This window comes from Perognathus longimembris, chromosome 17 (assembly GCF_023159225.1).
Source record: "Perognathus longimembris pacificus isolate PPM17 chromosome 17, ASM2315922v1, whole genome shotgun sequence".
In the NCBI taxonomy this organism is placed as follows: domain Eukaryota; kingdom Metazoa; phylum Chordata; class Mammalia; order Rodentia; family Heteromyidae; genus Perognathus; species Perognathus longimembris.
The window spans coordinates 18,578,421-18,601,179 of record NC_063177.1 but is presented as its reverse complement, the minus strand read 5'-3'; the positions used below and the strand labels follow the sequence as shown (position 1 = coordinate 18,601,179).

Here is a 22,759-nt window from a genome sequence, read left to right as displayed (position 1 = left end):
AAGGGGGGGAGAGGCAGCAGGCACTTTAGAACAGCACTATTAAGGTGAGTCCAGTTTCCTTCTTCCAACAACAGAGATGGGATTATATTGAAGTAAACACTAACTGATGCTGCTTAGGAAAGATGGTAATATGTCAATCACCTATATCTGTCTGAAGAAGAATCCCACAGGAAATGTATATTACTGGATTCAAACTCATTATCTTTTGCATTTAAAAATGCTAGGGACAAAGATTTCATAAATACAGATTTCATAAATATGTATTCTTGTCTTTTATAAAAAGGTTCCTATAGTGATGTCCCAGAAATTCCTAGTCCTTTCGTTTTTCCTTAAAAGACCTCTGTCAGTGTTCATTCATGTAAGGAGCTTTGCTAACCCTCCATCCAGACCTTTTCAAAAGCTTTTCAAAGTTAAATTCTTATTGTGAACAGTAATATAGGAAATTAGAAAAACGCTAAAACATGTCTTGTAATTTTTTAAGAAAGTATTAAATCATCTTTGCAAATCAAGATATCTTTAAGGAAATAGTTCTTTCTGTTTCTGTCTATCTTAAAAAGTTAAACATACTCCTTTTCTTTTCAGTCTTCAGTGTCAAAATGTCAATGAATTTAGTTTCAGCTCAACTTAATCCTTTCCTTTCCACTGTCAGGAAACAGGGCTCTAGGCAGCAAGCTCTTCATACCTAAGCATTTAGAAATTTAAAAATGATTCCAAATTAGATTGAACAGTGTGAAATAAACTAAGCTAGTTTTCTGCTCCACATGAAAGCAGAGGCTATTTTTTTAAAAACACACAAAGGGGTCTGGGAATGTGGCTTAGTGGTAGAGTGCTTGCCTAGCATGCATGAAGCCCTGAGTTCAACTCCTCAGGACCACATAAACAGAAAAGGCTGGAAGTGGGGCTGTGGCTCAAGTGGTAGAGTGCTAGCCTTAAGCAAAAGAAACTCATGGACAGTGTCTAGGCCCTGAATTCAAGCCCTAGGACTGGCAAACAGAAAAAAAAATTCACAAAGGCTTGAGGAAAAACTGTCCCATTTCTTTATATGACTTTTACTTGAGTTGGAAGATTTAAAATGAAATGTTGTCATGGCATTTGATGGCCATTTCAGGACTCAGAAGAACATTCTAAAATACTGGTTCTAGACAGCATTGCATGTGACCAAACTAAATTTTTATAAGACCATATGTTAATAGCATTAAAAATTTAAATAGTTGATCCTTTATATCCATCGGTACTTCCACTCTTACATATCCATGTGTCCTGCTATAAGGTATAATCACTGTAAAACAGTGAACCTAGAGACTTTCATGCTGACCTAACTATATTCCTGGGTAGACCTAAAAGTGTATTATAATGTGAATCAAGGATTTAGACAGGTATTACAATATTTCATCATGAACAGATCACTTGAACTAATGCCAAAAGTAGTGGGCTATAAACTAGAAAGCATACATTCTAGTTCTAGTTCTAACATAGTTATTTATGAAGTAACACTTTGGCCAAGTTATTTAACCTCATCTATAAATCAGGATAATCAATGCCTAAGGAATATCCCAATATCTATTCTTCTAAGATTTGAGAATCTTAGAGAAAGCATTCCCAATCTAATCTAAAGATCCTGAGAAGCCAATGATTGTAAGCCCAGCACTCAGAAAGCTAAGGTAACAAGAATCTCAAGCTCAAGGCCAGCTTGGCTAAACAGTATGACTATCTAAAACAAAACAAGCAAAAAAACCCCCAAAAAACAAACCCAACCCCCAAAACAATGCATTTAAAATGCACTTAACTCACTTAATATAAACACTTTGACCAAAGCAATAAAGATAAAAATTCTAGCCTTGGGATTAATAAACTGGGTTTAACTAGCTACTTGAGAGGTCAGAGGGTTGTAGTTTGAGGCCAGGCCTAGGCTAAAAACTTAATCAATGACCTGTCATCCTAGTGACAAAGGAAAGTGTACGAATAGGAGAATCAAAATCTAGGCCAACATGGTCATAAACAGAGACCTACTTTAAAAATAAACCACCACAAATAAGGACTAGCTGAGTGGCTGAGTGCCTGCTTAGAAAATATAAAGCCCTAAGTTCAAACCCCAGTACTACCAAAATATTCCCCCTTCCAATACCTGGATTTAAATCCTAATATAACCATTAGCTGTGAGTTTTAGAGAGTTAATCTGTGATTCAGTATTAGCACTTAATTTGTGAAGTTATTTTGAGGATCTATCATTATCTAGCTCTAATGACCCTTCCCTTCTGCTTATTGGTTGTACTGGGCATCAAACCTAGTAACTCTGCTGGATAAGCACTAAGCCACATATCCCTAATATTAGTTTCTTTAATTGTAAACCAAGGATACTACTTATTAAAATACATGGACAAAAGTATTTTGTGGACAAGACAAGTTGTTTCATTATTAATCACCCATAAATGAGCTAATCAGTTTCCAGTTAATAGAAAGCTAGTTGTAACTTCTAAACCTCAGCCTCAAGCAGGTTTACTACACTTTCCCAACATTAGCAAGTGCCTGTAAAATGAAGTAACAAATCTGACCAATATAAGGCCGAGTGCCAATCTTTATTCTTGGTTTACAAGTAATCAAATGTGCCCTTGTACTTGCTATCAAGTTTTGTTTATCTTTTGTGCATTTTCAGTTCATTTATTTTCTTTTGTTCACGTATACTGTACGTTTACTATATCTGTATCTTTTTACGGAAACCTTTATATAAAATATGATAAATGTAATCATTTTTATACTGTACAAAGGCATTTCCTACTCCATTTTGCTTTCTGTAGAAAAGTAATTTTTCACTACTTACCAATTCAATATTCAGAGATTAGACTGATATTGAAATAGATTTTCTTTGCTTTTTAAAACAATTATTTGTTAACCATAAAATTTTTTCCTTTCAAATTGACTTTTGTTTAAGAGCATGGGAAAAATTGTACTTTCTCTCTCTCTCTCTCTCTCTCTCTTTCTCGTTCTCTCTCTCTCTCTCTCTTTCCTGTCTTGGTGCTTGAACTCTAGGCCTGGGTGCTATCCCTGAGTCTCTGTGCTCAAGGCTAGTGCCCTACCACTTGAGCCACAGTGCCACTTCCAGCTTTTTCTGAGTAGTTTATTGGAGATAGAATCTCATGGACTTTTCTGCCTCGGCTGGCTTCAAACCTCGATCCTCAGAAATCAGCCTCCTGAGTAGAATTACACCAGTCAGTGCCAGATTGTTTTCTCGTCTTACCCATAAGTAAGCAAATGAATGAGTGAAAACTGAAATACCTAAAACTTCCCCCATATACCACCACTTCATCTAGGAAGACTTTATTGTTGTTTGCCAGGTGTTAAGTACATTAACTCACTATTGCCATCTATACTAATGTGAGAACTGCAAGGCTTACTGGATTTTTATATTTTTTAAGCTTTCAAATATTGATGTTAAATTATAAACTGCATTTTAAAGTATCTAGCGATAAGGAAAAAAGTGATTATACCAATTTAATATTTGTGCTTTTAGTTTTTCTATAAGGGCTTGATTTAGAAAAGAAATAGTAAATTAATCCTCTGACTGCAAAAAGGGGGAAAAAGACATTAAATGTTATACAACAAAAAGCCTGTAACTGGGAGTAATATGACTGTCTCCTGTTAATCTGTTAAATGTTAGGATAAAACTCTGAAGATACTACTCAAATTTTCCAATTTGTTTCCCAGAGATGACCCAGAGTCATCTAACACTGTACTTAGTCAAAGGCACTTTTCACACAATGCAGTAAACTTAAACTCTGTAAACAAAAGCTCTTAAAAGCAATCATGTTTTGCAATCACCATGTCCCTAATCATTTAAAAAAAGGAATATCTGACAATAGTTTTAAATACTGAGTTGAACAATGTCACTGAGCCTTCAACTGTCATTTCTATACAAATGTCCTCTGTGAAAGCAATGAGAAGCACTGAAAAGATACACATATCAACTCCTGGAGAGGTCTCTAAGGCATTGATCCCCTTGGTCTTAACTACCATATGCTCCAGTAGGAAGAGATGCTGAAATGCTGCTTTCTTCAGGTTACAAAAGCCCCACACTCTATTGTTCAGTAAAAATGATAGGCATTTACAGATCACTTTTCACATTCAACACACTTTACAAAACACTTTTTAGTTCCCACTTTATCTCTTCAAACATTTTATAGTTTTAGTTTAAAAAATAATAGTAACACATGCTAAATGAGTAGATATTTTCCCCCCAGTATCCAGAAATAAAAAATAAAAGACATCCCATTATCCTATTCCCATAGTGATTTCCTATTGACATTTTTCAAAACATTTCCTCACATATGCAAACATCAATATAATATAGGTACCCTTTAAGAAACATGTACACATGCACAAAATCATATTATACACATTATTCTGTATCCCCACTACTTATCACTATATCCTGGATTTTTCCCATGATTATATAAATCTACCTTGTTCTTTAAAAGGAATATATTCTATTCTATTGTAAAATCACATATAATTAATAATCGTTTTCTACTAATGGACATTTGCTTGCAGTCTTTACTTTTATATATACTTAAAATCCTTTTACTTTTTTTTTTCTTCCAGTTGCTAGGAGATTAAACCCATGGTTTTATGTGCTAGGCCAAGTGCTCTACCATTGATTGAGCTATCTTCTCAGTCCCTTGTAAAATATTTTAGCCATCTTAGGATCTGGTAGGTATTATCAAATTGCCCTTATAAAAGTTTTTTTTGTGTGTGTGTTCCTATGGAATCTTAGTGGCTTTTGCTATTCTATGATCCATTAAATTAATGTAGGATCCAAGATCCTCTTTTGTATCATATTTTAACATTAAAAACTAAATATATAAACTGAATGTGGTGGTATACACCTGTATTCTCAGCACTGAGACAAGAGAGTAATTTTTTATTTCCTGAAAGCAGAGTCTATTTATTTACTTATGGCTTTTGTTACTACTACCCATTAGTTATGGGAAGGGGATGTCATTGTGACATTTCCAAATCTGTCGACTATGTATTCTGGTCAATCTCACCCCTTCCTACTCCACTTCCCCCCTTTCTAAAACAACTTCAAAAGGCTTCATTATTCTGTTTTTTTATGCATGCAAACAAACTATCTACTTTGACCATATTCCTCCTCTTTCATCCACCTTGTTAGCTCAAACCCCTCCCACTACGACCTAGCCCCTCCAACAGAATCTGTTTCTCTTTGCCTGGCCTCTCAACTCCCTATTTATCACCATCTTAATGCTGTTTCCATATATACTTACAATGTATTTTAAAGTTATTCACCTTCCATTTTTCATTTCCCTTTTTCTCTTCCCCTTCTTTCCTAAGCAGTTCCTTAGATAAATGTTCTGTGCTTCTCCATATATATCTATATATATCTATAGATAAATATGTCTATATACACACCTATATATGTATACACATAGATATACATGTATGTATCTCCACAGATATGTATGTCATTTAGGTATACCTTCCACATATGGGTGAAAATATATGCTATTTTGTTTTCTGACCCTGGCTTGTCTCACTCAATATGATATCTTCCACTTTCATCCTTTTTCCTGCAAATACAATTTCATTTTTCATTATGGTTGTATAATACTCCATAGTGTAATATTTCATAGTCACAAGCACTAAATATGTTGTTTGAATCACTAATCATCATACCACATCCCACTATATCTTTCTTAAGGGTGTCTTTTGTGTGTACATGTGCATGTAAATATTTCCCAAGGTATCGATGTATTAGTAACTGAGGTTCTTTATCTGTTGAGAACTCATTCTCTCACACTTGGAACTCCAAGACTCCTATTCACCTTTCACTGCCTATTTCTCACCTGCTGCCCCTTGCTCTTTGGATACATACCATTTTAACACAGTGAATTCAGTAGAGGGCTTGGAACACACCCTAGTAGGTGAGGGCTTTATTTTTATTTTCAAGCCTGCTCTAGACTTTCAGGAGCCAAAAGTTCAAATTGCAGCAGGCCTGATTCAGCTCTCTGAAGCAGCTGAGTGCTCCATGAAGCTTGTTTAGAATGGTCAAGTTTCCAGCCCCTGGCAGAGCAGCATCATTATCTCTCTAAGCCTTCACATATCAGCTTCCCTGGCAATATTTCACCTGCCATGTCTTTTCTCTCCAAAATCAGGTGAACACACAAATCACAGTCTTACACAATTATATACTATCACACTGGTGATATTTGTGTTTTCTGAGTTAAGCAAAACAAGAAGTATATAAGTTATGCTTCTTAATCCTTACTGGAAAGGGGCATTTTATATTATTTTTCAGTTAACTGAGGAAAGATGTGAGGTTTTTTTTTTTTTTTTCAGATTCTATTTTCACCTCAAAGGGAACACCAACTGGATATCGGGCTTTAAGTAGAGTGCAAAATACTTGCAGGGGAGATGAAGACTAAGTAGCAAATCTTTCCATTCATTTTTAACTGTAAAATATTTCAAATATAAAGCTGTTTGTATAATAAATAGCCAAATTCTCAAATAGACAATTCTATCCTGTTCTAACAAATCTTTAGATTTTAAGAAATGACACATTACATTTAAAGTTCCCTATGAAGTTTTCTTTTTTCTTTTTTTGCCAGTCCTGGGGCTTGGACTCAGGGCCTGAGCACTGTCCCTGGCTTCTTTTTGCTCAAAGCTAGCACTCTGCCACTTAAGCCACAGCGCCACTTCTGGCCGTTTTCTGTATATGTGGTGCTGGGGAATCAAACCCAGGGCCTCATGTATACGAGGCAGGCACTCTTGCCATTAGGCCATATCCCCAGCCCCCCTATGAACTTTTCTGAACCCTTTTGTTCCCTCTTTATACAAGTAAATATACTCCTAGGGGTGGATGGAAAAAAAAAAGGATAGATAAATATGATAGAAGTATTTCATATGCATGTAGGAGAACAGAATGATGAAACCTGTTAAAATTGTTTTTAAAAAAAGTGGAGAAGGGAGCTGGGTGCTAGTGGTTCATGCCTATTATTCTGGCTACCCAAAAGGCTAAGATCTGAGAATCATGGTCCAGAGCCAGCCCAGGCAGTAAAGTTCATGAGACTCTGATCTCCAATTAACTACCAAAAAGCCAGAAGTGGAGCTGTAGCTCAAGTGACAGAGTGCTAGCTTTGAGCAAAATAAAATCTCAGAGCGAGCACCTTGGTCCTGAGTTCAAGCCCTGGGACCTGCACATTAAAAAAAGAAAAAAAGTACAGAAGGGGATACAAGGGTAATAGAGGAGGTGATTTTTTTTCCCCTTTCTTTCTGGTACTGGGGTTTGCAAACTCAGGGCCACACACTTGCTAGGTATTGCTGTACCACTGAGCCATACCTCTAACCTTTCCCCCACCCCCCACTGTTTTGTTTTTTTCTTTTTTTTGAGATAGGGCCTAGCTTCTTGACAGAAAATATGCCTAGATGTAGATTCTCCTACTTTTCATTTCTTACTGTAGCTCTGATGACAGATGTGTGCCTCCACACACAATTGCTTTCTGTTGAGATAGATCCTTGTGGCCTTTGCTGCCCTAGCTGGCCTGGAACTGCAATCTTCCCAATCTGAGTAACTGGAATTATAGGCAGGAGCCACTGCCGCCTGGCTGAGGGGGTGAATTTGACCAAAGTAAATTATGTATATATGGTAAATGAAGTAAAATATGTATATATGGAAATATCACAACAAAATCCTTTTGTACAATTAATATGCTAATTTAAAAATACCAAGAAACTACACTCATGAAGTTTGTTTCTTTCCATTCATAACTTTTTAGGTTACATGCATATGACAATCTTTTGTGTGTGTTTGGGGTGGGGAAATCATGGGACTTGAACTCAGGGTCTGGGCCTTATCCCTGAGCTTATTTGCTCAAGGCTAGCACTCTACCATTTGAGCCACAGCTCCACTTCTGGCTTTTATTGGTAACTAATTGGAGATAAGAGTCTCATGGACTTTCCTGCCCTGGCTGGCTTTGAACCACAATCCTCAGATCTCAACCTCCTGCACAGCTAGGATTATAGGCATGAACTACCTGTACCCGCATGACATTCTTTCTTTAATGTAAAATTCTTTCAGAAAATTATAGCTTATAATACACTATAATTCTAGATTATAATTAGAACAGTTAATTTTTAAACTTTCTTAAGATTGAAATCTAAAATACATGTACAAGGGCAAACAAAACTTTTACTCTGCTTACAAACTTCTAGTTCAGAGATGGACAGATGCATAGGTATCTGACAGACCCCATGTACAAAATGTTAATTGTAGCACCTTGAGGGAGGGTATATTTGAGAGTTTATTGTACAATTCTCCCAACTTGTCTACATATTTCAAATTTTTGAAATAAAATGCTGGAAATAAAACAACAAAAGAAAAATCTCTATTTCATTGTCTAAAAATCTCAGTGAGAAAGGATATTAACTGGTTTTAAATATTTAAAGACCTAGAACACTAACAAAATAATAATTTGGTTTGACGGTTTAATTACTGTTTAAGTTCTTGCTTTATGTTATTTAACAAATAAAAAGACAAAAGCTTAGTTCCTTTAAAGTCTGTCTTCACACAGTCATTTCTTGGAAAGCAGTTATTTCAGCTCTTACTTTATCAGCCTTTTCTGGAAAATTTATGAGACAATTAAGTCCAAACTGAAAAACTGCTTATAGTCAATGAACATTCCTAATGAGTATAACAAATAATTTATTTGTTGCCTAGGTGTCATATCACAATATAATTTTTATTAATAGTGAATTTCTTTGGTCTAGTTCTTCTCATAGATTGAAGCAGAGCCCTTTGCTAAGATAACTTACAAGGTTTTTTTTTGTTTTTTTGTTTTTTTTTGGCCAGTCCTGGGGCTTGGACTCAGGGCCTGAGCACTGTCACTGGCTTCTTTTTGCTCAAGGCTAGCACTCTGCCACTTGAGCCACAGCGCCACTTCTGGCCATTTTCTGTATATGTGGTGCTTGGGAATCGAACCCAGGGTAGGGACAGGAGAGAGTGAAGGAGGGGGTAACATTGTCCAAAAAGAAATATACTCATTACCTGACCTGACTTATGAAACAATAACCTCTCTGTACATCACCTTTATAATAATAATTTTAAAATTCTAAAAAAATTATATATCATATAGTTCATTGTAAACTGAGGGAGAAAGATGAAATATGTGTATGGGGCGGGGGGAAGGCCCATCAAATAACCTACATTCTTCCTGAATGACATACTCTTTACAAGCCTACATTTGAAGGGTATTGTTCCTTTTCTCATCATATCCACAGGTGCCTGATTAATGCATTACTCAAGACCCTTTTTGTAAAAATGTCAAAGTGACAGTAATGTTTACTGAGCATTTACTATATGCTAAGCTTATTAAACAAATAAACATACTACCAAACAGCAAGATGCTCCTGCCTAACAGGTTACTCCTCTCTACTATGCTCATTCTCTGCTGCTTATACCACTTACAGTGCATGCCTATCAAAGGTATGTTTGGTTAAAAACTAATGATGCCCACTCTACTTACTATATGACAGTTTTGTACACAGGAGTAAAAATTAGTTATCTCCATAAAATAAGCTTGGAGTGTGTGTGTGTGTGTGTGTGTGTGTGTGTGTGTGTGTGTGTGTGTATTCTCCCTTTCCCCCCACAGTCCTGGGGCTTGACCTCAGGGCCTGAGCACTGTCCCTGGCTTCCTTTGCTCAAGGCTAGCATTCTACCATTTGAGCAGCCATTTCCGCTTATGTGGTTCTGAGGAATAGAACCCAGGGCTTTATGCATGCTAGGCAAGCTCCTGGAGTGTGTGTGTGTGTGTTTTGGGGGGGGTGCCAATCCTGGGACTTGAACTCAAGGCTGTGGTGCTGTCCAAGCTTTTTTGCTTGAGGCTAGTGCTCTATCATTTGAACCACAATTCCACTTCTGGCTTTTTTTTTTCTTTCAGTTGTTCACTTGAGATTAGAGTCTCATTGACTTTTCTGCCCAGACTGCCCAACCTTCAGATCTTAGCTTCCTAAAGAGCTAGGATTACTGATATGAACTCAGCATATGTTTTTAAGTAATAATTTAATTTCCTATTCTTGACATACATTTGACTATGAAGAGACCTATACAGGATTCTTTTTTCTTTTCTTTTCCTTTCCTTCTCCTATCTTCCTTCTCCTCCTCCACTTCTTCCTCCTTCTTTCTCTCTCCCTTTCTCTCTCTCTCTCTTTCTTTCTTGCCTCAGAGCAAATGCACAGTTATAGGTGTGTGAAAATAATGGTTAACTTTTTTCTTAAGCAATTTCAGCCTATTTTGTAATTTACATTATTATTGCCATAGTACAAAAAAATCCTGACTTGGTTCTGATCCAGTTCCTAAACTCCCACAGAACACTACCTGCATACTACATGGCATTTAAACACACCCCAAAATGAACTACAGCATTCAACAAACAAAACCCTGGAGGGTAAGAGGTGATCTAGTTAATGAATTTTACATGGTATAATCAGGCACTATAAAAACTGAGTTTCTTCCTATATTTACCTTATCATAGTTAAGGAATGTGGCACTTCTGGCCAGAAGGTTATTTAAAAAAAACAATAACTGTTTCTTCTCTTCAATCTCTGATAAAATATCCAACTTAAAAATATCACATATGGCCAGGTGCCAGTAGTGCATGCCTGTAATCCTAGCTATTCAAAAGACTCAGATCTCGGTTTAAAGCAAGCCAAGGCAGGAAAGTCTGTACGAATATTATCTCCAATTAATCCCCCAAAAGCTAGACGTAGGGGTGTGGCTCAAGTGGTAGTGTGCTAGTCTTGAGCAAAAAAAAAATTGGGGACAGCACCAAGGCCCCAGGTCCAGAACACAACACACACATACAAAATATCATATATGAAGCACCTAAAAAATGTTTTACATATAATTCCTATATGCCTTTTATATCTTTTACATGGCCTATATTCTCCTGTTATAGAGGATGTAAACTATAAATATTTTATGTAGCTAAAATGTAGCAGCAAAACAAATAAACAAATGTGTGTGTGTATATATATATAAATATATATATATATATATATATATATATATATATATACAATTTCTTTTACTAGAAAGACCAAAGTTTGTTTTCTTCAAATTAGGAATCATTTGGTATTCTGTAGCAATCATATATCAAACTTATTTAAGCTAATCACCCTTTAATTATTAAAACTATTTCAGTGATTATAAGTTGCAGCTCCAAAGAAGAGGGACAATGAAACAAAATATCCAAAGACTTGCCTGCCAGGTATATTTAAATTTATGTAAAAGAACTTCGTCAATAATTAATAAAAAAAGGCTACAATGATTTTGAAGGTTTCTGAAATACATACTGTGAAGATTATTTTTTATTTATTTATTTATTTATTTTTTGGCCAGTCCTGGGCCTTGGACTCAGGGCCTGAGCACTGTCCCTGGCTTGTTTTTTTTTGCTCAAGGCTAGCACTCTGCCAATTGAGCCACAGCGCCACTTCTGGCCATTTTCTGTATATGTGGTGCTGGGGAATCGAACCCAGGGCTTCATGTATATGAGGCAAGCGCTCTTGCCACTACGCTATATCCCCAGCCCCCTGTGAAGATTATAAACAAAATTATATTACTAGTTTGGAAGAACTGTTTATAATTATAAAAAGGACTACTACTAATAATTATTACTGTACTGCAATAACAGGTACTTTACCTTTGTGTCTCTCCTTACCAAAAGTTGTAAAAGATTATTTTTCCTATTATACAGATAAGGAAATGGGCTCAAGGAGGCTAAAATGTGTTTTCCTGAAGCTTGAAAGTAGATGAGAAATATAGTTCCTTATTCATTCTTTCTACAGAAAGTTACTGAGTGCCTTTCATGTGCTAGAATTCAAGGACATGACAGAAATCATGAACAAAATAGAGCTTGTCCCTGCCCTCAGTTTTAAGTGGCAAGAAGATACCAAGAATATGAAACAATAGTGTTACACAGTGTATGAAAGGAAGCAGAGAGTTCTGTTAGAGCACAGGGTGAGAATTTTCCCATTGTTGGAAGAGTAAGGATTGTTACAAGTAAAAGTAGTTCATAAATTGGGCACCAGTGCCTCAAACCTGTAATAATAGCTACTTAGGAGGCTGAGATATAAGGATCACAGCTCACAGTTCAAAGCCAAGTGCAGCAGTAAAGTCTGTGACACTCTTAACTCCAATAAACTACCAAAAAGCTGGCTCAAGTGGTAGAGCACTACCCTTCAACACAAAAGCTCAGGGACAGTGTCAGACCAAGTTTAAGCCCTAGTATGGGCACACACACACACACACACACACACACACACACACACACACACACAAAAGCAGATCATAACAAATCATGTTTCATATAATTTCTAAATTTCTTGGCCATTTGGTATTTCCTTAGAACACCTGTTTTAACATGGTTAGGTAATTGATAACAGGTCATTTTCTCTCTCCAAATGACTGCTTGGTTGGGGAAATTCCCAGGAAAAAAGCAACACTTGAACTGTCTGTGAGTTATGTTTACTAATATATTCCTCTGCTTCAGGACAATAGACTAGGAATGAGTCACAGAAGCAAGTATATGATCTTTGCTTAATGAATATTCATTGGATGAATAAATCAAGATGATCAGGATCTTTAAACAAGGTTTTCTAATGGTTCTGACTTTAAGAACTAACCTAAGTTAAATCAGATTTGTCTTACTGATCTAGAGACAGGAAGCTTCCATTTCTAAGTCAATACTAGATTTGTACTAAATACAGTACTTTAAAGTCCCATAATGAATTTCCTTGTTTTTCCTCAGCAAATGGTTTAATACTATATGAAATAAAGGGTGTCAATTATACCATAAAGTTACAAGAACTGGGCAATGAGATAATGAAAGTGAAAAACAATTTAGACAAATCACATCACTTTATATGTTTTCAAAATTATATTTTTATTATCATTAGTTGTGTTACTGTTCAACAATTTAGTTCATAGGTACAAAAAATGCATCTTGATTGATATCACCCCTTTCATCATTCTCCCTCGTTTTGTATTTTTGCCTTGATGTTTGGTACTTAATGTTATAGGATGGAGAAGAAGGTGCTCTTCCCACTTTACAAATGAGCCAAGGTACTTAGCATAGTGTGAAGTGAGATAGATCTAAAATCAGGTCTTATTATTCTTAGTTTATTGCTGTTTCCCCCACATTGCTTACATCTGTGCAATGATTACACTGTTGGACATCCAGATTTCCTTTGCTGACCTCTTTGTGTATATAAAAAGAAAATCAACACTGTAGATTTGGAGTCTTATCTAACTAGACAGAAAGGATAAAACGAAACAGTTTTATCCACAAAACTAATACTGCAACGAAGATTTTAAGACTGTGATAATATTCCTTACAATTACACAGCTTGATAGAAAAATATTTATATATTTTATATGCATTTTCTGTGTGATCATATTTTAAAGAGCAGATACCATTCTAGAATAAATTTTTACATTTACCTTGGAAATTCTTTTCTCCCAGAAATATTGTTTTCTAATGACCTGATAAAGATATGGTAAACAATTTGACTATATTTTCTTTTGACCAATATTTTACAAAGAACATCTTACATTTTTGTTTTATTTTAATTATACGTTCTTTAATTTTGCTTTGTGAAAATTCTCCATCAGATGGCTTACTTACCATCTTTTAAGATACTTAAATATGGATGTTAAAGTGATAAAAAAAAACCCTGGAAACTTGAGAGTCCTTTGGGTTATATTAAGAAATATAAACACAGGGATGTACACACACAAATAGGTTTCAGAGTAACAAAAATTATGCACACCAAGAGTTCTTTTTTTTTTTTTTTTTTTTTTGGCCAGTCCTGGGCCTTGGACTCAGGGCCTGAGCACTGTCCCTGGCTTCCTTTTGCTCAAGGCTAGCACTCTGCCACTTGAGCCACAGTGCCACTTCTGGCTGTTTTCTGTATATGTGGTGCTGGGGAATCGAACCCAGGGCCTCATGTATACGAGGCAAGCTCTCTTGCCACTAGGCCATATCCCCAGCCCAACACAAAGAGTTCTTAAACCCACAAATAAGAATATTAAGAGAAAAAAAACCTGACATTATCCTGAACTTGCTAATGCTGAATTAAGTGTTCAGTGTTCATAATAAACCTTTACTAATAGCCTCTTACTCTCTTATCCAAAACACATAATTTGTAGTGAACAAGAAGAAAAGTTTATTAACTTGGTCAAATTTTTAAAGTGCCTTTATTCTTCTTGGAGGAAGGTCAGATTCTAATTTGCGGGTTTGGGTGGGAAAATGGAGAGGGTAAGAAGGATGGACACGTCCTCATTCTATAATCCTAGTTACTCAGGATATTGAGATCTGAAGGACTGAGGTTCAAAACCAGCCCAGGCAGAAAAATTTAAGAGAATCCATCTCTAACTAACTAGCCAAAAGCCAGGCTAGAGGCTAGTACAGTGTCAGCCATGAGCAAGCAAATAGAGTGAGCACAGGCTTTGAGTTCAAATCATGAACTAAAAAAACAAAAAGACATCATTTATTCTTGTTTGTATGAAATTTTGAAAAATTACCTTTTATTCAATTATGAAAATCATTTTGGGAGAGGGTAACAGAAATAATCTAGGTGGACAAAAATAATCTAGCTGGGCATGATTATATATGTCTGTAGATCCAGTGTTTGGGAGGCTGAAACCAGATCTTTTGAGACCAGAGTTCTAGACTAGCTTGGGCAACATAATAGTAAGATTTCATATAAAAATTAATTGTCCAATTATAAATTACCTTTTTTGGTGGGTTCTAGTACTGTGGCTTGAACTCAGGGCTTTAATTCCTCATGACTGATGCTCAACCACTTAGACACTTTGCTGGCTAGTTGAAAATGGAATCTTTTGGACTATTCTGTTGAGTCTGATTTCAGACTCCTGAATAGCTAGGATTACAGGAGTGAGCCATCATAACACAGCTCATGAATTACTTTCAAAGCTGTAACATGCCTTATGAAATCTTCCTTAGACTCATTGTACATATTTATCACTTATTCACTTAGTAATTTAATTAGGTAATTTATACCCATGAGTTGCCAGTAGAGGAATTCTATTAGAGGAATTCTGCCTTAGAATTTTTTACTTGGAAAATATAGTTTTTGATAAACATTATCCCTGACAATCAGAAAGTCTAGCTAAAAAGAAGTATTATACATTCACCCCTTCAGCATGTAAGTTCATAAGAATTCAGTCATAAATCATGCCAATAAAGTAGAGTTAGTAACTATGAAATAATTAATAGTGATTAAGTACTATCACTGACATTTTATTTATCTCTGAGTTTTTTAAAATTATAATCAGGTGCTTGACCACTTGAGCTATGCCTCCAGTACCACCACTCCCTTTTGGGGTAGTGCTGAAATTTGAAATCTAGGTCTCATGCTTGCTAGGTAGTAGATTTTTCAGAATAGTAGATTTTCAGAATATAGGAAACCAACTTTCCCTAAAGTTAGATTGATAAAATCAAGAATTGGAAGACATTAACTTTTAGTGTTTATGTTCCTTTCTTTCTTCCTCTTTTCTTATACCACAAAGAATATCATCTTGATGGGGGAGTAACATTCTTTATCTTTAAAAGATATACCTAATTTCATTATGGCTGTGATGATTAGATGTGCCTTTCAAACCAAATTAAGAAGTATGCCTTTCATAGACATACTTCATAGCCATAGAAGTAGAAAATGCAAGAAAAAATATAAAGAAGTTCTGTGAACACATTCGTCAGAAACAAAAAGCATTTAAATGAAATGAACATGCTTACTGCTGTCAAGCAGCTAGGAAAATATTCTTTAAAAATGTACACTTTCCATGTCAGAGGGTTTATTCTATAGTATAGGAACTCAAGAGGATGAGAAGTAGTTTACTGCACCCTCTGGTGGCCATGCACAGACATTACTTATAGAGAGCAGTCTGTTCTTTACTTGGAACAGGGAAAATCACAAGGCAGGAAGTAACATCAAGTGGCAGGAAGACCAAAAACAACTTCAGCATGATTAGTTGGAGCCATCTGGTGGGAGATGCAATCTTGGGGTTTGATCAGAGCCTTGTACTTGCTAGGCAGGAGCTGTACTATTTGAGCCATGCCCCTTGCTCTGATTGCCAGTTTTTAAAAACATGTAAGCTCTACTTGTGTAAAACAAGACAATTACATCCCTATATACACACAATCCTATGCATTTCCTTTATCTCCATAAATATGGAAATATGTATGTATATGATATATTCATTTAATAATCATTTTCTGAGTGCCCACAACATAGTAATTGCTGTGGATACCAAGTTAAGCTGCAGTTGCTATCCTCATGCTACTCTCAGATGAGGACTAGCCATTTGTCTAAATTACTTCAACAGCTTTCTAGATAGTCTTCCTTCCATCCCCTCAAATCCAATGGCACTGCCAGACTCTCTTTATGGCACTCATAATAAATGTATATCTACCAAATCAAAACTCCTCTCTTTTTAAGAAATAGACGATTGCTTTCTTACTGGCTCTAAGTACATTAGCACCTGCTTCTAAACTTCTTAAGGTATGCATCTACTTTCCCACCCTCCCACCTTTTCTTCTGTTCTCCTACATAAATTCCACTCTTGCAAGACCAAAACTTTTCCAAGAGTTTTTCTGAGACACTTCTGGCACACATTATGCTCTCTGCTTCCACTCTATTGTAAATTTTGTTTTCACTGCTATGTTTAAAGCACCTTGGAGAAGATCAAGTTTTCAAAGATGTAGTACTTTTCCAGCAGATAGTAAGTAGTTCGTTAAGTCCATGAAAAATAACTCAAGAGAAAGAAACTAGTTTTTAAAACTAAAAAAAAAAAAAAAAAAGAAAAGCTAGATGCCAGTGGTTTATACCTGTAATCCTAGTAATCCTAGATACTCAAAAGGCTGGGATCTGAGAATCATAATTTGAAGCCAGCCCAGGCAAGAAAGTCTGTCAGACTCTCATGACTAGTTAATCAGCAATAAGTCGGAAGTGGAACTGTGGCTCAAGTTATATGTGAGAGAGTGTGTGTGTGTGTGTGTGTGTGTGTGTGTGTGTGTGCCTTGTCAGCTATATGATTTGCAAATATTTACTCCCACTTTGTAGTACCCTGTTGATTGTGTCCTTTGATGGACAGAAACTTAACATTTTAGTGTAGCTTAATCAATTTCTGTTCTTGTCATTGTTACTTGTGAACATTTGTTTTTAAAGGCATCCAATTTGATCTAATCATATTGAAAGATTACATTTAACATATGATTTTCCCAATAAATAATATTTAGTTATCATAAGAGATTATTAAAGAAATTTTTAATTCAGACTGGCTTTTTAGTTCTAATGATATTCTGCTTACTATTCAATTTCCTATTACAAATCACATTTGAGCCAACAAACTGACAAAATGAGTTCTGGCATGTCTAATGAAAAGACTCAGTACTGGTTTATTCTGTGATAAGTGATGAAGAATGTCAGAGTGATCATTAAAAGCCAAATATACACAAAAAATCCATCTTCTTACACACTGTTTAGCTACAAGGGGCATTCAAGTGCTAGGTAAAAACATTTATTTTGAGACTGACTACACTGAATACAAGAAATTAAATATATAAAATGGGTTTTTAATTTTTTTAAAGTGATCCTTTTCTTGAAAACAGGAGTTTGTAAAAGTCTTCTGCTGGTTATATTATTAAATTACTGTCAACAATTTTAAAAACATCCTTTATGGGGCTGGGAATATGGCCTAGTGGTAAAGTGCTCGCCTCGTATACATGAAGCCCTGGGTTCAATTCCTCAGTACCACATATATAGAAAAAGCTGAAAGTGGTGCTGTGGCTCAAATGGTAGAGTGCTAGCCTTGAGCAAAAAGAAGACAGGGACAGTGCTCAGGCCCTGAGTTCAAGCCCCAGGATTGGCAAAAACAAACAAAAAACATCCTTTAGCTTGACAGTTCAGTGCTATGAATAAGAAAACATTTTTGTTGCCTCATTACTGTGTAATTTTTCAGAAAAAATTCCAGGAGATGACAAGACAAAACATAAAACTTGAAATTAATGCAGAGACATTCAAGTTTGGCCTAGTAAGAAACTAAGACTCCTTTGGAAGTTTTTTTTCATTCTCATAAGAATATGGTTAGGATGCCTTGGTAAAATTTGGGTTGTTTCTACCTCTTAAACCAATGTAAAAGAAGGTTTTACTAACAGATCTGCCCTAATAGAAAGTGAGAAGGCAAGCTTTAAGTCAAAATTTATGTAACAAACAAGACTGGAAAAGTATTATCAATATCCTTAATGATTGATGAAGAGAAAGTATTTAAAAACTTAAAAGATTGTTATTATACAGGTGATATACAGAGGGGTTACAGTTATATAAGTCAGGTAAAGAGTACACTTCTTTTTGGACAATGTCACCCGTTCCTGAATACTCTTTTCCCTTCTGTTCCCACCCCCAAGTTTTATGGTTCATTTTCAACATAGTGTCTAGTGAGTACCACTGCTGCATTTGTTCACCCTTTGTCCCTCTATTTCTGTGCCCTTCTTGCCTTCTCAAAGATAGAGAAACAAACAAGACAAAGAAAAGAAAACAAAAAAGCAATATAGAAAAAACTCTTGTTCCCATTTCCTGGAGTTCATTTTGCTAAGTATTATTTCATATGATCAGATGCACATAAGGCATTGCACCTTGATGTTCCTCTCCTAAAAGTATCCTCTTGTGTGCAAATGCCTGGAGTCTTGTATAATTTACCATGTTCCCGTGTGCTTTAGATCTTGCTTCCATATTTGAGAGAAAACATGTGCCCTTTGGGTCTCTGAATTTGGCTTACCTCACTTAACATGTTCTAGGTCCATCCATTTCCCTACAAATGACATCATATTTTTCTTTCTAATGGCTGTGTAAAATCCACTGTGCATAGGTACCACATTTTAATTAATTAATTTATTGTCAAAGTGATGTACAGTGGAGTTACAGTTTGATACATAAGGCAGTGAGCAAATTTCTTATCAAACTTGTAGGTACCACATTTTTTGATCCACTCATCTACTGTAGGGAATTTGGGCTGTTTCCATAATTTGGCTATTGTGAACACTGAAGCAATGAACATGGCTGTGAAAGTGTCTTCACGATTTCCTGGCTTGTGATGTTCTGGGTAGATGGTCAGGATTGGTCATAGGGATGATCTATATTTAGTTTTGTTGTTGTTGTCGTTTTTAGGTATGAGACTAGTACTCGAACTGGGTACCTGACACTTTGGCTCATTGGCTAGCACTCTACCAACTGAGCCACTCTTCCAACTCCTATATTTAGTTTTTTAGGAATCTCCAGACTGCTGTCTAGGGTAGTTGTACTAGTTTAGAAGAGGAAGTGTTTTTTTTAAAAGTTGTAGCTTAGAAGAGGAGGATATGTATCAATAAATATCTGCTAACTAAACATTAAAGAAGCATTTCCTTTAGCTAGCTACTTTACAATGAGCATGCTTACTGTATCCATTTTCTATACCATTCAGAATGTCTCATTTGATTGGTTTCAGAGGATATTAACTTGCTTTGCATTTAAACGACCACTTCCAGGGCTATTTCTTGTGAGAGACAGTAACTTTTTTGTTTTGTTTTGTTTGGGATAGTCTCACTATTGGCTTCAAACTTGAGATCCTTCTGCCTCAGCCACCTGAATGTTTGGATTATAAGTATATATCACCACACCCAGCTGGGAGTTGTTTTACACAGTTTTTAAAACTATGTAAATAATGCTGGGCTCCATATAGAGATTCTGTCTTAAAGAAAAAGAGAAGGGAGAAACGGAAGGAGGAGGGATGGAAGGAAAGAAGAAAGAAAAAACATTTAAACGGCCTGACAGAAGTGTATCGTTATTTTGTGGTGCAGGGATTGAACCCACACATGCCAGGAAAGTGCTCTACCACTTGGCTCCAGAAATGTTAATTTTATACTTCCTAGATTTCTCTCATAATTTTCTTTTTCTTTTTCTTTTCTTTCTTTCTGTTTGCCAATCCTGGGGCTTGGACTCAGGGCCTGAGCACTGTCCCTGGCTTCTTTTTGCTCAAGGCTAACACTCTGCCACTTGAGCCACAGCGCCACTTCTGGCCATTTTCTGTATATGTGGTGCTGGGGAATTGAACCCAGGGCTTCGTGTATATGAGGCAAGCCCTCTTGCCACTAGGCCATATCCTTAGCCCTCTCTCATAATTTTCTTTCAATGGCAGGAATCATTGGCACCCGTGAAACAACAAAATGAATGATGAACATATGTATAAAACTAAAGGGTAACATGTTCTTCAGTTGATATTTTCCTAAAAGGTAAGAGGTAGAGTTCTTGTTGGGAGCTGGCCTTGAACCTTAAGCTTCCTACCCACATAGCTGGGATCATAAATAGATGCAACTCTACCCAGTTTATTGATTGAGACTGAATGTCACTACCTTTTTGTCTATACTAGCCGCCAACCAGGATCTTCCCATTCTCTTCCTGGATGGAATTATTATTACAAGTGTGAGTCATTGTAATACTGATACTTCTTTTTCTTCCCAGATTCCAAGATTTGTTGTTGTTGTTATTACTATTACTATTATTTTGCATGGAGCAAAATGACTGATCTCTGAAAGGAATCCAGTCTCTTCCAGAAGTCAGGAAGAGCAACGCTCATCATACTTTCAGTAAAAGATGAATGTTCAGTGTGCAAATGGCTTGTGTACTTGTTCTGAACAGAAGAAAATTCAAAGTAAATTAATCCGTAAAGTAGTTACATTTTTTGAAAGATCAGTGTAACTAGATAAACTAATCTGATAAAACTAAAGATTTAGAGAGAAAAATCAATAACTATAAAAATGCTATAGGACATATGAACAAACATACCTCCTGGGCTGTGACCGGCATTCTTCTTCCCCACTGTCTGCCTCCTGCATAAACAGAAAAAAAAAGAAAAAGAAAAAATTAAAACCTTAAGCATCATATCACAGTATTACCAATGAATTTTTACTGAACTTTATTTATTTTCTTTTTTAAATTTAATTTTATTATCCAGTTGATGTACAAGGTGGTTACAGTTACATATGTAGGGTAGTGAGTACATTTCCTGTCAAACTTATTATCCCTCCATCATTTTTCCCACCTTCCCCCCATATGCCCCACAGTTGTACACTTAATTTCCAATATATTGTCTTGTGAGTACTGCTTTACTGAACTTTATATATAGAAATATCTCATTCATGTTTATGTGCATTTAAACTAAAAATTCGTTAGAAAAGATGATTCCTACTACCTCAGGAGGTTGAAATAGAATTTATCCCAAGAGAAAATATCAACAGCAGTTTACAAACAAATATCATTGATAACTATTACACAGGAAAACAATTGGCTCTGAAAACGAACATGTTATGTGCTGTTATAGGATCTTAACTTTAAAATAAGTTGGCATTGATGAACACCAGTGGCTCATGTCTATCACCTTAACTACTCAGGAGGCTGAGATCTGAGGATCATGGTGTGAAGCCATGCCCCAGGCAGAAAAGTCTGTGTAACTCTTATCTCCTAGTAATCACCAAAGCCTGAAATGGAGCTGTGGCTCAAGTGGTAGAGAACTAACTTTGAGCAAAAAAGCTCAGACAGCACCCAACCTCTGAGATCAAATCCCAGTACTGACATTAGAAGAAAAAAGAAAAAGTGGGCATTCAGACTATCACCAATAAATATCATAAAATGACTTATGAACCGGATTCCCTAAACATTAGCCTAAACAATGAGCATTACTTCCAAGTCATCATGATAAAAATCACCAGACCTTAAACATAATTTTCTGAGTGCTTACATGTACCTCTCTTCCCCTCCCCTCCCACTATAAACTCAAAGGAGTGATGGGGCTGTATTTGTCATTGATTCAACAATACATAACAAATGATAAATCAATATAATAAAAAAGCATTTAGTCATAGTTTTTGTTTTTTTGTGGTATTGGTATCTGAATTCAAGACCTTAGGTTTGCTAGGCAGATGTTCTACCACTTGAGCCACACTCCCAACCCTGAACCATAGTTTAAAACTATGGTTGAAATATTGAAATATTTCTGTGGGGTGGTTTTTTTTGGTGGCACATAAATTTAATAGCTTTTTCCCCCTGTTTTTATTTTTTTTCTTGAAAAAGAGTCTTACTACTACCTAGCCTAGGCTGGCCTTGAGTTCTGGATGTTCCTGTCTCAGCTTCCAACCTCTGGGATTACAGGTGTACACAGACATGCTCTCAGCCTCCAACCTCTGGGATTACAGGTGTACACAGACATGCAGAGCTCTAGTAAGTCTGTAACTTATGACAGCTTAGACTCAATGACTGTTTTACAGGTGAAGAAACAAAAATTCACAAAAGAAATTAAGTTATTCAAGGAAACTGTATATGAGTGAAGCTAGAATTAAAATAAATAATATACTACCTTTTAACTCACTGGAAACCATATCATTTACCTCTCTGTGGCCTAGAGTAGGAACTAGTATATGTTATTATAGTATACATATCCTCCACAGAGACAAGAAAATTGATATGAAAGGGTAGCAGAAAAGATGATAGAGTTAATGACACTGAGAGGCTTTCTCTTTAAACTTGCTTTTTGACATTTCATATTTGTTCTGACATCACTTGTGCCCTATTTAGCATATACAGCAGTATTTCTTTTTTCTTTAAAGTAAAATGTATAAACAATGAAATATAAAAATCTTGA

The 22,759-nt window shown here is 35.9% G+C and overlaps 1 protein-coding gene across 1 annotated transcript in view; it reads right to left on the bottom strand.

The window, feature by feature from the left end:
* The window catches only part of Ssh2 (slingshot protein phosphatase 2), a 206,829-nt gene that overhangs the window by 115,676 nt on the left and 68,394 nt on the right, over window positions 1-22,759 (bottom strand). Inside the window, exon 2 of the mRNA XM_048365497.1 lies at window positions 20,908-20,951. Coding sequence (XP_048221454.1) covers window positions 20,908-20,951 — 44 coding nt within the window. The remainder of the gene's footprint in view (window positions 1-20,907; window positions 20,952-22,759) is intronic.